The sequence below is a fragment of the Saccostrea cucullata genome, unplaced genomic scaffold (genome assembly GCF_032062105.1).
Source record: "Saccostrea cucullata isolate Sc308-1 unplaced genomic scaffold, CSIRO_AGI_Scuc_v1 ctg220, whole genome shotgun sequence".
Lineage (NCBI taxonomy): Eukaryota > Metazoa > Mollusca > Bivalvia > Ostreida > Ostreidae > Saccostrea > Saccostrea cuccullata.
The window spans coordinates 102,257-119,253 of record NW_026931323.1 but is presented as its reverse complement, the minus strand read 5'-3'; the positions used below and the strand labels follow the sequence as shown (position 1 = coordinate 119,253).

The 16,997-nt window shown below is 30.5% G+C and overlaps 2 protein-coding genes across 2 annotated transcripts; both read left to right on the top strand.

Annotated features, from left to right (window-relative positions):
* Positions 1 to 2,488: 2,488 nt before the first annotated feature.
* On the top strand, positions 2,489 to 4,313 carry LOC134232171 (uncharacterized). Its single transcript, XM_062714117.1, has 3 exons — positions 2,489 to 2,719; positions 3,277 to 3,342; positions 3,978 to 4,313. The coding sequence occupies exons 1-3, from the start codon at positions 2,489 to 2,491 to the stop codon at positions 4,311 to 4,313; spliced, it is 633 nt and encodes a 210-aa protein (XP_062570101.1).
* A 5,124-nt stretch (positions 4,314 to 9,437) lies between these two features.
* LOC134232170 (uncharacterized) lies at positions 9,438 to 11,445 on the top strand. Its single transcript, XM_062714116.1, has 4 exons — positions 9,438 to 9,459; positions 9,728 to 9,945; positions 10,499 to 10,561; positions 10,657 to 11,445. The coding sequence occupies exons 1-4, from the start codon at positions 9,438 to 9,440 to the stop codon at positions 10,993 to 10,995; spliced, it is 642 nt and encodes a 213-aa protein (XP_062570100.1). The 3' UTR covers positions 10,996 to 11,445.
* Positions 11,446 to 16,997: the final 5,552 nt, after the last annotated feature.

The window sequence follows — 16,997 nt, the reverse complement described above, 5'->3', positions numbered from 1 at the left end:
TTTGTTTTACATGTGGATTCAACTTAACATGCAATAATTTTGAAAAAAGTGTTCTTATACATGTATTCATATTTTCTTCAATTTTTGAAGATTTATTATTATGTCGAGTAAAATAAAATGACAGCAATATTTTACCGTTCTTGTAATTGCAATTGCAACTGCAGAAAAATGGCTGGGGCTACTTAAAGAAACATACATAAATGAAATAACTGAAACACAGCAAATGAGGTGCAATTTTCCTTTGAGGATTTTTGCTCTAACAAATGCTGAAGATCCTGAAAGAGCAATGAAACTACCTATCATTTAATGACTGAATGGTCACCGAGTTCTACCTTACAATTTTAAAAGCAATGTCTAATATTTTCTTTAATGTTACATACAATGTAATTTATCAGAGTTCTTTTTAAACATACAAAACTAAGTTGATATTTGTTCAAGGAAGGAATTTGTCCTTCAGATAACTTTTGTCCAAAATATTTCTTGAAAATACCTAACGTTCCATCAAGGTCCATTCCAGCATATACAGATCTTGTCGTGGTATTAAACATGTGTTTTCGAGATGTCGAACATATCAATTTTTGCAGGGGAATTTCAATGCTGTCCATATATCCGCTATGGATTGCATACCATACAAAAGTGGTAAACCACACTTAAAAGTGCTGTACAGAGGTGTGATTCTTATAATGCAATGGAGATTCATCTATTTTATATCTGCCAGGCATCGGTATCTTTGACAGTATTTGAATGAGTGACTATGCTAATGTTGTATTTTGAGACACGTCTTAACAAAACCGATATATCCGTATCCGACATCTTTGTTATTTTTGTTGTAATATCTATATATAAAATATAGAGTATTTGGTCCCGTTTGAAAAATCATTAATTCATACCTCAAATAGGGGAACATTTGTTGAAAGTGACACTATATTTTGCAAAAGTGTATTTGATATTTAAACCATGCTGTACGAAATACATAATTATCCTAATATAAACTCTAAACTGTTCTGTGTTTAATGTGGGGAACAATTTTCTACAATATGAAGTGATTCTGTTCACCACTCCCTTAAAAAATAAGAATAAATGTTTATTAGTAAACAAGGAAAAATAAACAAAAGCATTCCATCAAGTTGCGTTTATTTCTCCCTTAAAACCCTAAATTCCTGCGGATTAAGGTTTGACATGAGCTGTTATATACCAGGGTAAATCCTATATTACTTTCCTGCTAAAGGGTTTGTCACAAAACAATTTATTTACTGTTTTCAAATGTTGCTTATATTTACCGGTATATTGAGAGGATCTCTTGTTGAAAAATTGCAAGGTGATTCAATTATGTGAAATATGATTAAATTTCATTATATACATGTAAATTTCATAGTTTAGTCTCCTACCTTTGAAGCTCGATGAATTATTTTCTTTCGCGAATGTTCATCTGTCTTTCATTGGCTAGCTGTTTAATTGTCTGTCTGTCTCTCTGTCTGTAATTTTTTTTCAAACTTGGTTTTCCGCTCATTTTTCCTTGACGCTTAAAGATATTGAGCAGATTTTTTGTATGCAGGTGTATCAGGATCAGTTACAGATGAAGTCTGCATTCCCTTTCGATTCAATCATTTGGGGGGGATAACCCTCTTTCATTTTTTTTTTATGAATTTGCGCACTTTTGATAACAATATAAGCAGATATTGCACAGATTTAAATGTGAGATGATCTTAATGCAATTTTGATACATTCTTTGTTTACTTCCAGTTCAATACATTTTGACGAAATTTGAACTATTTGATTCAAATTTTACTGAAACAAAATAACAGTTGCCAGTGGGAAAGTAGTATTGTAATTGCTATAATCCCAGAATTCTGGTTTTTATTGAATTTTGAAAAGTTTTCTTTTTTATTATAATACTATACATTGAAGTCCACTGAAACAATACAGATGGAGTGCAAAGCAAACACGGACTTTTTGAAGTGTTGTAGTGTATAGATATTATAAGCAATATTCTATATATAGAATAATATCGAGGCATTTCGAGAGGTATTATCTGTATTTCTGTGTTTCAGTTGTAATGATAAGAAGAGCTGTGACTGGTCAATCTTTTGTAGAAAATTTCAAATAATCGTATATAAATCCAGTTATATAGCATATGAAACAAACATTCATGTAAAATGAAAAACACTAAAGGTATCGAAAATTAATTATCATTTTGTCCATTATAATACTTTTTCCTTAATTCTAATAATTTACGTGTATAAAACGTTGACTATTTACTATGATCTACTATATCATTTCGAAAACTTTTCTTTATGAAAACAAGATGATCTTTTTTTCTTCAAAAGTTGTGTTAATATATTAGAAAATAATAAAACGTCATCTTAATATCCCAAAGAGAAATGTAATAAAATATGAAAAAAATATACGGATTAGAAAATAAAAATTTTTGTGAGGGGTAAAAAAAAAGGAACGTCCTAGGATAATAAATAATTCCAATAAAATTTCAATGATAGTGTGTACAATCCTTGCTGTCTTCCTTCTGACCTGTGTGCAAGGTGAAAGCACAGCAACAGTGAGTTCTGAATGCGCAGCCTCCCTGAACAAAGCACGACAATACGTCATCAATCCTTGTGGGGGGCCATGCCCGGCCATGAGCCGTGACGTCATGATAATGCAAATGAAAGAGATATCAAGAAGAGCTAATCTGGAAATCGAACGATATCTTAAACTATTTGATGTAAGGAAATTCATATTTATATTATGTATACATGTATAACAAGTATAAGTAAGTATTAAAAATCAGTAAGAGGGCAAATTTATTTCAGACACATTAACTTGTATTTGTTATGTGCGACTGTATAGCAAAATACCTCCATTTCATTTTTGGAAAAATTCTCTTATTATAAGAGTCTTACCATGAAAATTTGAAATAAGACAACCATTCCAGAATACTCTATAATTACTACAAATCAGGAACCTTAGAAATCGTATTGAAAGACTTCATTCAGTTAATAAATGAATTGATAATACACATGTAGTAGTTTCATTTTGAATGTAAACATAACATAACAGGGAAAGGGCTAAAATAGGCTGCGCCTGCTGCCCAATCCTATTCACAATAACATCTGTTGTGAATAAAATATTGTTTAAATTGAATTTAAATTTAATAACATAACATTAGAATAAGAATTTTCACTGTATCAAAATGTATAGTATATGATTAAAACATTTCCTTATAACATGTTTACCTCCCTTTACAATTATGATATATATCTTCCGTTTTGTTTCCGGCAGGCTCACGGGTTCCTACTTCCTTTGCAGCTGACCAACCCCAAACTAGATTTACCAACGTTCAAAAAGGTATGTATATGTTTGTCCTGACCCCAGAAGTGTCTCGTACTTTGGTGCTACTAGAAACGCACTTTTCCTATGGTAATATCAGGTTTAACTCGCACACGATTTTTGCAAATTTACCTAAATTTTTGGGAGAAAGATAACCTCGCATTCTTATGATAATGCCGTAATGCATTATTTAATATTGAAATTCGACTTTTGTAAGTGTTGGTTAGACTTTCCCTCTTTCCTAGGATATAGGTTCAATTGAACAAGGCCTGAATTAAAATATGGTGATAAACAATCCACATTACAAGTGAAAATATCTAGATTAATGAATATGTGTGAATATTTCGAACAATGATCGATCTCATCCAAACAAATGTTGTTCATATTGAAAATCATAAATTTTTAGAATAAAAAATTACAATAGATAGTGGAATAAATATTATACGATAATTAGCTTCAAATTACATTTTATACAATTAATTTAACTCTTCATTGCAATTAACTAACAAATATTAATGTTAGACATAATTATTAAGAATATGAAAGTCCAACAAGTCACGTTATATTTGAAAACCTGCCACACATCATAAGTAATAATATTGTAGAGTGATGACATTAATTTTTAAGTATACTTTTCTTCTTTTCTTTTGCAGAACCTCAGCTTTGAAGATGAATTTATACAAGCGTACAAGGATTTATCAGTATATTTTTCCTACTGTGTGCAGATAGAAGACCTTGAGCGTAAATTATCTCTACAGACAGAAAACATTCGTTATATATTGACCATCGAGTCCGACGTGTTTCGTTTTATGCGTGTAATTATGGCAGGAAAAGGACGTGAACAAAATAGCCCACCTTTGTCACAAAATATTTATAAATGTCTACCTGTGGAACCCATTGTATATTTAAGAAGACTGCAAGCAAGAACCGTTCTACAACATCTGAGTATATATTTTCTGCAAATGAACTCTTATCTGATGTCGGTTTAGTCTATTTATTATTAACTTGCATTTATTTCCGCAAACATTCATTCAATTTTTTGATACTTTTTTTATTTTGTATGATTTTTTGCATTGTTTTTGTATATTTTTTGACAAATATTTTTTATATTGAATTAAATCTTAAAATCATATATCAACCGTTTGAAAGGTTTATTTGTTATTTGTTTATTTGATTATTATTACGACAAATTGTTTACTTTAAATCAATGTTGATGAAATTCCAGTTACAAAACTTTAACAATCAGCGGCACTTAAATGAGTAGAAGAAAACATTTCATATGGCCTTCAACTGGATAATTAAGTAAATCGACGACGTATTATATATTTCTATTTATGAAAGTTATTTCCATTCCTAGCCCTGCACAATACATACTAGTGACCTTAAGATGAAAAATACCACAAAGTGTAAAAATCTATTTCTTTTTTTTTTTTTTTTTTTTTTTTTTATCTATAGAAAACGAAATAAATGGTTATGTAACCACAAAGCCCTATATCAAACCTGATAACTTAAGCTTTTCAATCGTCAATTTCCCTTACTTATACAGCAATATAACTTCATTGCCTTCATATAGTGTCTATTGTTTATATCTCTCAATTAACTTATTATAAACGTGTTATTAACTTATTCAAAAAAAAGTTGGTGATACTAAAATATCAACAGTCTCATTTAAAGTCATCATTTCACAAGCCCTGTGGTTGATATAATGACTTTGCCAGAAATACAGTCTACCATTAAGTCAAATTTTGACTGACGATTTTCAATCCATTTTTTAAGTGTTATTTACACACTGACTTTTTTTCTGTATAATTTTTCGGTAATTACAAGGAGCACAAAGCGGACGTGAACGGTTGAAAAGGGGTGCTTACTCCTCCATGGCACTTAATCCCACCTTTGATGCTAAAAAGTTCCGTGATTGCTCTGCTCCTTTTTTGAATTGTTTGAACGGACTTTTGAATACTATACAATTATTGCTGTTTTTTCGGTCAATACAATGATTTAGCCATCTGAGGAGTACAATATTCACCGAGCCCGAAGGGCGAGGTAAATATTGTACTTCGAAGATGGCGAAATCATTGTATTGACCGAAAAAATAGCAATAATTGCTTTATTATATGATTCAGATAAAATTATACAGCTCATTACTTGTTTGCTTTTAATCAAGTCCCAGCCACATACAAGAGAGAAGCAAAATTAAAATGTAAATAAACTTTACTAGTCGTAGCAATTTTAAATGTTTTTTATCAATTTTAGTTGCCATGAAAAAAATAAATGTCAGTCTTTTTTATAGGATAAATTTTTAAATGAAGGAGTATTATCAGGAAAAACTAATAGCCAAAAAGTAAAAATTGTTGTTTAGTAAAAGTGTTGGAGGGGTCCCTGCATCCCCGCTTACCGCCCTCACCCAAAATATATGTTGGCTTATGTTTTGTTCACATGAAAAAAAAAGTCATAGTTGTTTAAATAGCTTTCCAAAACGATTTGTATCAAATTGGAATTTCCCGATCTATTTTTAGATCAATGTAGAGCAAATAAATCCTTGTATTCACCTGGAACGTCACGTGCAGGTCAATACAACGTAGTATTTTTCTAACATAGTTGGATCTCAGCCAATCAGAGAGATGGAAATTATTCAATCATATAATAATGTTACTTATCTCCATTTATTTTGTTTTATTTCTAAAGTCGTATTTTACGTCTGTGTAGCTTCAGGAATTTTTTTTTTATTTTAGTCTTTGACCATAATATTACAGATCCGATATGAACATGCATATATGGTCCATTTACGGCGCAAGACTTTCTAAGCTAGGATGGTTAGAATGTCTCCACTCTCCTGCATTTGTCAAATGCAATTAACAATCTTTCAATCCCAATTTCGTTATATATTTGTTAACCAACCTGTATATTTTATCTACCCCCTATCAACCCTTTATAGTCGCCTTTACAGACCAAAACTCGCTTATTGAAGTTTCTGTTTGATTTTGAAAATTTTACTTAATACCTTATATAATAACAACTCAAAAGGCTCGCAGCGAGAGTGGCCGATTTTTGAAAAGAACTTGAATTCACCAACATTGTATACCAGTCAGATCTCCGTTTTTATTCTGTTGTCTTATCGATAACCTGTATAAAATAAAGTATCCATGAGACTTGGAGTGAATATTTTTCGTTATCTTCTTTTTCATCAGCGTTTGCATCATATAAGTCCCGTTAAGATGATATTTATTATGCTACTGATCCAAAAATATATATGAGAGAACTTGAAACTTTAGCAACTAATAAAAATTCAAAATTATTTGTTTCTTGAAAAGCTCTTTTTATGAATCTGTGTCATGATTTATATATCTCATCGTTCCTTTGCCTTGAATATTAATACACAGTGACTTATGCAAATAAGTTCGTATATAGCGAACTTTTGTTTTCTAATCTTGTAAGGAAGTGTTTGTAAATTAGAAAACAACGCCATTCCTCGTCAATGTTGCAGACTTGCAAAATTACATAACTACCATTCCGAAGTCATTGAAGACGTCAAGCATTAAACGATAATTAATGTTAAGTCACTATTATATGTAAGTCTTCCTGAATGCCATTTAGTTCAGGAATTCTGCAACTATTAAGCATAGTATTTACAGCTATATTCTGTCATTTATATTCTTAAAGCGACTTACTAGATTTGACGTCATTATTTTGTCTGGTCAAAGACTTTCGTCATAGATATAAACTTTCTGCTAAGGGTTTTTCCCATCAGGTGTTAAAACTATTAATAAATATATTTATCACAGTGGTAAATGTTATTAAATATCAAAGCAATTTAAATCTTTCTTGAACTTTAAAATCTCCTTTTAAAGATTAAATGTGTTACATGTGTAATAACATATATTTAGAGAACAAGATGACAGATGATTTTATTTTTCAATAATCTTGCAATTAATTTTTTAGTTAATTTGCAAGTAATATTTAAAGTTTTAAAAGCATTATATTTTAAGGAGATAAATTATAATAATTTTATTAGAAATGGCATACATCTATAAATTTTTCTTTTTTCTTGAAGCATGTACAATGTATATGACAATGTCGATTATTTTCTGTTATATAACTGTCAAGGACTTGCAGCAAAACTAATACTGTAAACCAATTATTATACGCGTCATTTTTTATTCGCGACTGACCGCTGGAGAACTAATCCGCGACGATTTATTTCCGCGAACAAGTGGTCATTTTTTTTTTTCCACAAGTATTTTATTTTTTGCATCAAAATTTCATATCCGCTCATAAACTAGGTAAAATGCTACCGTAAGTACTGCTTATGTATTATTTAAGACATTCTGTGGATTGCGTCTATTTAAAATCTTATATCCGCACCTAAAGTAGGTAAAATGTTACCATGAGTATACTTCTTACGCATTATTCACGACGCTCGAATGAAAATCGGTAAAAAAAAATCGAGGAGATTTAAGTAGGTTTAAAACTCTCAAGTGTAAAAGTACCTCGTGCTAATTGGGTAATTGATGCTTTATAAGATCTACATAGCCAAAGGGCAATTATTATAAATGGTTGGGACGGAGCAGGACTGGGCCATAATTAGTTGTAATTAACCAGACTATCTCCAACTCGTCTGTGACAATAAATGAACAATTATAATAACACAAGCTGAAATATTTATTGACATTTTAATCGTTTTAGACAAATATTTTTAGATTTTCCATTCGTTTATATATTTTTTCTGAATGTTTGTAATAAAACTTCAACTGCTTCTAGAACACTAAAATTCTTCCGTGATTACTTATTGAACCGTCGGGATCGGTACTCAAAAAAGGGCAAATAACTCTAATCATAACATGGGAAAATGAACAACTGGTTCGCGACGATAAATATCCGCGAGCAGAGGTTACTCGCGGAACTCGCGGATATTTATCGCACGCGTATAATACTTGGTTTACAGTATTGTTAAATCGCTTTTAAGTTCCTAGACTTATGTTCATGAGAAAATGAAAACAAAATAAATTGTTCTCGGAAATATCACTTAATGTTATCAAAAATATCCCTTTGAAAGAAATTATTTTTAATATTTAACCTTTCCTACAAGAATAACAGTATGATATTTTTCTCCCTTGCTTCCTTTCGTAATAATCCCATTTCCTCAATATGCTAAACCTCTAAATCTGCCGAATATTTTGAGAGAGGGAGGAACAAGAAGAATTAAAGCATATTTACTTGAAAGGATAATTCACTTCAGTTCACTCTGCTATATTTCAAATTGCCTTTACCTGTTTAAGTTGACAATTTTAAGTACACTACCTGAATAATTAATAACCTACACGTGCAAGTTCATTACAACGACGCATACAAGTGGGGCATAACCTTTATATGCATATATGAATATTAATGAGGTGATTCTAGATCGTTTGCATACTTATGAATGGCAGCTATGCGACCTTCAAATTACACATGCTTTGTACAACTGCAGTATCTTAGTGCATAAACATTTGAAATAAAAATTAATCATGATCATCAATCATTGATCTGTTAAATGAACTCATAGATAATAAACAACACAAAAAGCAATAAATATAATGAACAGAAAATTATAATAGCACATAAATTCAGAAAATTGAAGTTAGAAACTGATAGATTTTTTTCTTCCAACTTTAAAAAAAAAAGTAAGCACCAAGTTAATAAATTTAGAAGTTTCACTGTGTTAAACATGTAGAGTAGGAGTACCCAAAAACGGCAATGCACTCAAAAAATCCTTGAGAAAAAATTAGCATTGGCACAAATCATTAGGTAATGCAATTTGAATCGATGAATTTTTATTACTTTATAAAAATTCTTCGATTTGATTGGAAAATGGTTAGAATTCAAAGGTTATGAGGCGTCCCTCGCCTTCTTTTCGTGTTATGTACATTTTTGGCAGACGACACAAAATATTACAAGGTGGAAGAAGCTATTTCTGATCAGGTAGTATCCCAGCAGGTGGAGTGACCGTGACAACGTAATTTTCAAACTGGAAACGCTTAACTTCCGCAAAAAGGGATTTCTGTGTAAAATCCGCCGTCGCGCTATAAATTGTCAGTTCACACCGAATTCGCCAAAGACTTTACATCTACAGTAAAATGGAAACTGGAAAAATAATCTGTAAGCATGACAGGCTCTTGATATTTAAATGTGTTCATGCTAATTAAAAGGGAGTCAAATTATTCCGTTTTGAAACACTTTTATCCGTTACAAAATAATCATAATGCAGAGTATAATTACTTGCAATTATACAAAATTTTGTAAACATTTAAGAAAATAATTTCTTTTCATTGAATAACTTTCATTCTCTCTGTAACAAATATTTTTTCAGCAAATTACTTCTTTCTAGTAATATTATCAAATTTCATTGATTGGTTTTCTTTTACAGTTTTTGCCACTGCGACTTTGCTGCAGATCATAACAGAAATTTCTTCAGCAGTCATTCCAAGTACTTGCATCAAGCCATCTGCCATCAGCATCCTACAAAATCCATGTGACGATCACGTGGACAAAGTTAAACCTGCTGCAGAGAATAGAACGCTGAATCTGATTGGTCAGCAGGCAGGAGATTTAAGAGTCCATACAAAGAGTGCCCTTGATATTGTTGTACGTATCTTAACCACAGAGCAAATTTGGATGTGATTGTTTCATAATACTCTTTTTTCAGAGAGTGTGGTGGTGAATGCATTATAACAGCCTAGAGGGGACAATTTTTCTTATGTTTTATAATGCTTACTTGGAACATTTGTTCATATAAATATATATCTTTTTTTAAATTATTAGCATCTTTGATTATGAAGTTAGATGCACTTTACATTATGACACAGGAAATAGTAGAAGATGTATTCTCATACCCAATGCATCAAATAAGAAGCATGTCTTCCTCAATCGGAGGGTCCAACGCCTTGATTTCTCATTCCCTTTATTGCTTTTACCGTATTCAAATCCTTCGTTGTGGTTACAAGTAACTTACGAATCATGAGTAATCAATGGCAAGATTGTTCACTAAATACCAACCAAGACACATGCTTACATGAAAAGTTATGTAGTGCTTTTAGTTTTTTCTTTGTTTTCCCTGTGCGATGGTAACGTTGCAGAAAGTATTGCCTCCACTCACGTTGCCTTTAGAACTACATAATACAATCTTTTATTTTTACAGAATAAGGAGCGCTATCACTCGCCGAACCCCGATCTCACTATTCTTTTTCCGGAGTCAGTGCAGGTAACAGTATTGTTATTTACTTCCGTGATGACATTTGACGTATATTTACTTCTAATTATTCTTCTTGTCTATAACGTTTACGTTGGTTGTTTCAGGATGTGTCCACAAATACCACACAAATCAAGCATACCATGGAATCGGTATTTCTATATGTTGACCAAATGATCAACCGAGAGAAGAAATTACAGATTAAAAGTGAAATCCCCGACATTCTCTGCAACATCAACAGAATTATTGTTAAAATTCTGTGTAATTTGTACAGAATGGGCGCCACCGAAGAAATAGCACTTCAGGATAGAGCCGAGCTCATTAAAGCCTCCGTGAAAGTTCCCTCTCCGCACTATAATTTTACTTTTAAGGAATTATTTCAAAGGTTCCATGGATTTCTGTGTGAATTAATGAAGCACGGTGGGGTACAATCTTCTCAATGCTAACATTTTTGTAGTACTAGCTTCATATTTAATAGTAAAAATGGTTTTATTTTTTTATTTATATGATTTACAATGACGACAAACATATGCATTTTAAATCTTTAGTATGTGTTATCTGGTTAAGTTTTCGTCTTTCTACTAGATTTTGATTTATTGCTTCATTTTAATTTATCCAAAAGAGATTATTTAAAAACCTCTAAATCTTTAAAAAAAAATTCAAATCAATTATTTTTTTTGCATATGTTTGTTCGTTTAACAAAAACTCTATGAGTGAAGACATGTCTCAGGGAATCTTCCATTGTAATGATCTCAAAATAGTCCCATGTTTGTGTGAAACCAAAGAATATTTATTTTAGTGCCATGTAGAATCGTTTTTCTTTTATTATTATTATATTTTTTTTAAAAGAATATATGTAATATTTATTTATTTATTCTGTTTGTCATCCCTTTGGAACGTGCACGTAAAATGTCATTTGATTATTTTAATTTGCTAAACTGTCTATATCTATTTTTTTGTTTTTAAAATGTTGGAATTTATGTTATGAATTATAGACAAATTATATTACAAGTATTTTTTTTTTTTGCTTAATTATTTGTTTCCCCAAATGTTATACATTGGATATTTATTTGATTTAAGATCAAACTTCGACTTGATGATAAGTAAAACCTTTTCTATCTAATTATTTTTACCTTGTTAATAGATATGAAAATTAATATAAATCAAGATTTTTACTAATGGATTAAGAATTTCCCCCCAAAATCACGTAGACAAATTATGACTCAGTAATTATATATCGACACATGTTTATATGTGAAATGAAATTGTAATGCGTAATAATCAATGCAAACAACGAAACTTTTATATATCTTGTTAAAAAAATTTAAAAAACAGTCTCATCACCTTCTCTGATTATTTAGTTTTTAAAACATGTTTTAAAACATTTCAATTAAAATTTGTTTCAAAAGAAAATTGTTCATCTCTGTTCAGATTTTTCACTTTGTGAATTAACGTAAACATGGATTTGTCTGACATAATTTGTAATGAATCTGTTTCAAAATTAAAATTAAGGTATTTCTATACGATTTTTTTTATCAGTTATGCTTAATGGTATAAGCATATGTCCAGTATTGAGTAACACAGTCTTTTTTTTATTCTGACAGAGTACTGTTTTCATTATTAGCCTGAGTAAGGATTCCTACCACAAATTAAAAAAAAATTGATGCACGGACTGATAACTATTTCTTGACTGATTTTGATTGGAGATGTCATATAAATAATAAATTCTTAAAATTTTTAAGAAATCGTACGTTGATGTGATGAATAGATATAACGATTTGTTTCGCTTTCTATAGAATTCTATACAATATCCTGCAATTAAGATGATGGCAAAATCTCATAAACTTCTTCACTTTAACTGAGAGACATTATCCAGATTACCAAATTTAAATATGAATTTATGAAAAATACAGCTGATTTCTGGGAAAAAAAGTCGTCTGTGTCGTATATCTCTAAAGTATCCTTTTTATTTTCTAAAATAAAATACATGTACATGTATTTAAGACAGTTATTTCTTCTTCATCTTTAATTTCTTCCGTTTAGGATAAATGGTAATTTAAAAATAAGTTTATTGGATATAATTAATTATAGACAATTTTTTTTATTGTAAAACAGTTATGCCAGTATGAATACGCAGATATAGATTTTATTCTACTACCTTTAAAAACGTGTAAACATCTAAATGTTGTTTTCTTAGATTTAAAATGTTATGATTTTTATTTTTGGAAAATCATCTCGCAGAAAGCTTATTTGAAAATATTTACACGCATTACACTGAATTGGTAAGATCGCAGAATCTGGTTTCTTTGTAAAAATTATTCGTTATCACTTAACGACCTAGGAATTATGGCGCACTGAGCTTTTGAACAAAACGCAATGCCTTAACTTCTCTGTTAAAAGTAACAAAATTTATTAGATCGTATGAACGAACATGTAAATGAAGGTAAAAGAACCTTTTAAAAGAACCTAAAAGCTTTCAGAATTAACACCTGTCCATTTTAGTTTCAAAAGAGTATCTTGTGTTTAATATCCCAACTTAACACAAGATACTAAAATATAAATCTATGTATCAGTTTGAAACATGAAAATTAAAATGTTTAGGGAGTTCAATTTAATAGATACCCAAATTATACTGTATGACCTGGTTAAGGGCACGCTATATCAACCGTAAAGAAATTTTTTATATGAAGCGTAAACATTACGATTATATACTCATTCACTGCATGTATAGGTAGAAGATATGTCAATATTTTTACCTTCATAATGCCTTCAAATGCAACATATTCAAAATTGAAAATAAATGAAATCAAACATGAAATATATGGTTTTCACTAGGCATTGTGACGCAGGTACCTCAAACATACTATATACAATAATTCTTTCTATTTGAGTAAAAAACTCGTTACAACAGTTTTTTTTAAATAATTATGATGATGAAAAAGTACAATGTTAAGGTGAATGCCATGCTTGCTTGAATACTCTTACATAGTTCTTCAACTATTTATTTCTAATAATCTAAATGAAGTTTAAGAAAACATTTAATACTTTATTCATTCTTTATCAATACAAATGAAACATAGACGACTTCCTTTATCTAGTTGTGGGGTAACTGTCCATCGAATTATCTAGCTGGATGTTTGATAACGTAAATCACACTGTCCTTGACCTACTTTTTGTAAATGATAGATGATTGTGGGAGGGGAAAACTAAAAGCTCGGCCAGGAAATTCTTATTTTTAAGCTACTTAATTGGTCGCTTATTTGTTTCACTACTGGTCAAAATATTTGCGATTCAATTTCCTAAATAAAAAATTGTGTGTCTTCTCATTTAACACGCATTCCTTAACATTCACAAAAAATAGAATTGTATAGCATGTTATATATGGCAAAAAAAAATTCAAGCAAATAATTCATAATAAAGATATCTAACATGTCTAAGATTGTGTAAAATAAAAAGAAAAGAAATACTCTTTTAACTTGATATTTTAAAGAAAAAAAAATCTAAATAAATTTAGAATCAGAAAATTATATCTGTTGAAAGGAAAGATATATAGAAATCTTACGAATTCGAAGATTTCTTTAAAATTATATTGCTTTAAAAAGATAACTATTCATATAGTTTAGACAGCGGTAAATAAAAACATACTAAAAGTATGTATAATATTTTTAAATAATTGTATGAAAAGATATTAATTTATTTACAAATTTGAATGGATTTCTAATTTCAGAAACGACAAGTCATAGTAGGTGGGGTATTTAAAGATTTGTTTACAAAATGTGAACATTACACAGCATAAAAAAAGTTGGCATTTTTCAGAAGGTTAATGACAGATATGCATTTAAAAAAAATTCTCCCTATTTTATTCGAATTTATCTTTAAGATGTTTTAACATCGTTTTGATATTTTGTTTGCTAAATGTTCATTTTAATATATTAAAAATTATTCAGTATTGAGAGTCATTGTTTTGAATTTATCCTTGATATATCATAAAAGATTGATTGATTGCATGCTGTTAAAAATCCGATTCCTGTTTTTAGAGATGTCAACGGATATGGGTAAAAACCTTCAAATTTATATTAATCTTCGGTCCTAAAGCTCTCTCTACCGAGCCAACATCGACCTTTATACACGATCTATGTTTTATCGAGAGACTAACAATTTTCTCTTTTAATGCATGATGATACATTTTTTGATTGAATAGCCATTATCTATTTACAAGTCATCGATTTGACGCGGCGCGGCATATTGATACATATTGAAAGGATATTGATACTATTCATCTTCTTAAAACATCAAAAGGAAAGATTATTTAATGAAACATATGGAGATAACAAAGAGTATTCAAGATAAAAAAAAAAAATACAAAATAGGAGCAGAGCAAACACGGACTTTCAAATTATTAGAGATGGGATCAGGTGCCATGAAGGAGTGAGCATCGGATGCCAACTGGTCACACCCGCCGTGTGCTTTTATCATGATCGAACTAATTAAACTAGATTTCAGGTCTTTTGAGATATATTTTTTTCTTTGTTATTTAAGGTTTTAAGCGAATTTTTACTCCTATAGAGACGCAACCACTAGCCAGTGGATAGCTGCAAATATTGACCTATATCAGCACTAACAATAAACCCTGAACAATAAAAGAATCCTTTTTGGTGCCAGCACCTACTGTGATACAGGACGTTGGTTTATCCACAGGATGAAAATCCACCATTCAGTCGACTGAATGGTAACTGAATGCCCACGGAATGGTCACTGAAAGGTCGCTGAAAAGACCCTTTCCCGTGACCTTTCCGTGATCATTCAGTTACCATTCAGTCGACTGAATGGCACATACATTTCAGTGACCTTTCAGCCATCATTCAGTTGCATCTTTTTATTGAATAATCAGCTTATTTTTTACCTTAAAAAAAATATTTCACTTTTTTCTGGTATAATAGCATTAAATTTATCTAATTCCGAATAAAAAAAATTGGGGGAAAATATTAATGCAAGAAAAAAAATCGCGCACAACGCCGGGAGCGAACCCGGGTCTCCTGCTTACATGTCCGCGACCTAACCAATTGACCTACGGCTTCTTGTTGTCTGGTAGGAAATTAAAATCAATCAATTTGTAGAAATCGATGGAACAATCGGTTCACCTGTTGTATCGAGGAGCTGCGATGTGTATATATCTTGTATATCTTTTGTATATTCTATGTTAATTGCGCGGGTTTTTGGGGCAGACTGATTACTACACATCTCCTATCGGGATGATGACAATTATCAGCTACGGGCACCTGTTCCTGTGTCAGTTATAAATATGAGATCGTTGTAAATTCTCTATCTAGAAACTTAGTAGAATAAATTTAAAACAATATCATTTTAAAAAGCTAAAATCTACAATATTTAGTTTTTTTCTACGAGAGTCATGTATTAATGATTTATTCTATTCATGTAAAATGATTTTTAAAATGAGGTCTTTCAAAAGCTAAAATATCCTGCGGTTTTGACAATTAATTAAGAAACGAAATCGATCAGGTATATAAGGAATTCTGTCTCATTAATCAAAAATAGATATTTCTCTGAAACAATACACGTATAAGCACTATAGAATGTTATTCGGCATTTATGTAAATTTTGATTCGATTATCGGATCATCATTCTTTATCACTTGACGAAATTGTGTTTTCTAAATGTAATTAGAAAATTAAATATCATTTTGAATAAATATTTATTTTATAAAATTAAAGTATTATTTAGACATATTTTTAGGCACGCGAATTAAATTACGATAAGTAAAAAACACAAATAAGATTGCATAATAAATCTTTAGTCAAAACATTGCTTCATTGATAAGGAAAAAAAATATCTGATTAATTATAAATTAATAAGCTAGTGAAAAAAATCGCTAAGTTGAGACTAAAATTAAATATCACTGAAAGGTAGCGGAAAGGTCACTGAAAGACGACAGAAAGGTCACTGAAAGTAGCCGGAAAGGTCACTGAAAGACGACGGAAAAGTCACTGAAAGTTGATGGAAAGGTCACTGAAAGTTGACGGAAAGGTCACTGAAATTTAACGGAAATATGTCCGCTGAATGGTGACTGAAAGGTATCTGAAATGTGACTGAAAGGCAACTGAAAGGTCACTGAAATGTATGTGCCATTCAGTGGCTGAATGGCCACTGAAAAGTCACTGAAAGACGTCTTTCAGTTTTAACTGAAAGGTCTTGTTTCTTCCTGTGATCCATCTCACCCAAAGGACAAGATTTTGAGTTATTAAGTTAAAAATCAAATATGCCTTACAGGTTTCTTTATATTTCATGGATTTAAAAATAAAATACAGCACACTTCTATCAAATGTTTAAGATTTATCTCTTGTTTTGACTGGTGTGCATAATTTACAATCAGTCTTGGCATTTTTGCATTTTCCATTCTTTTTGTCATTTCTTTTGGTCGAACTGTTTT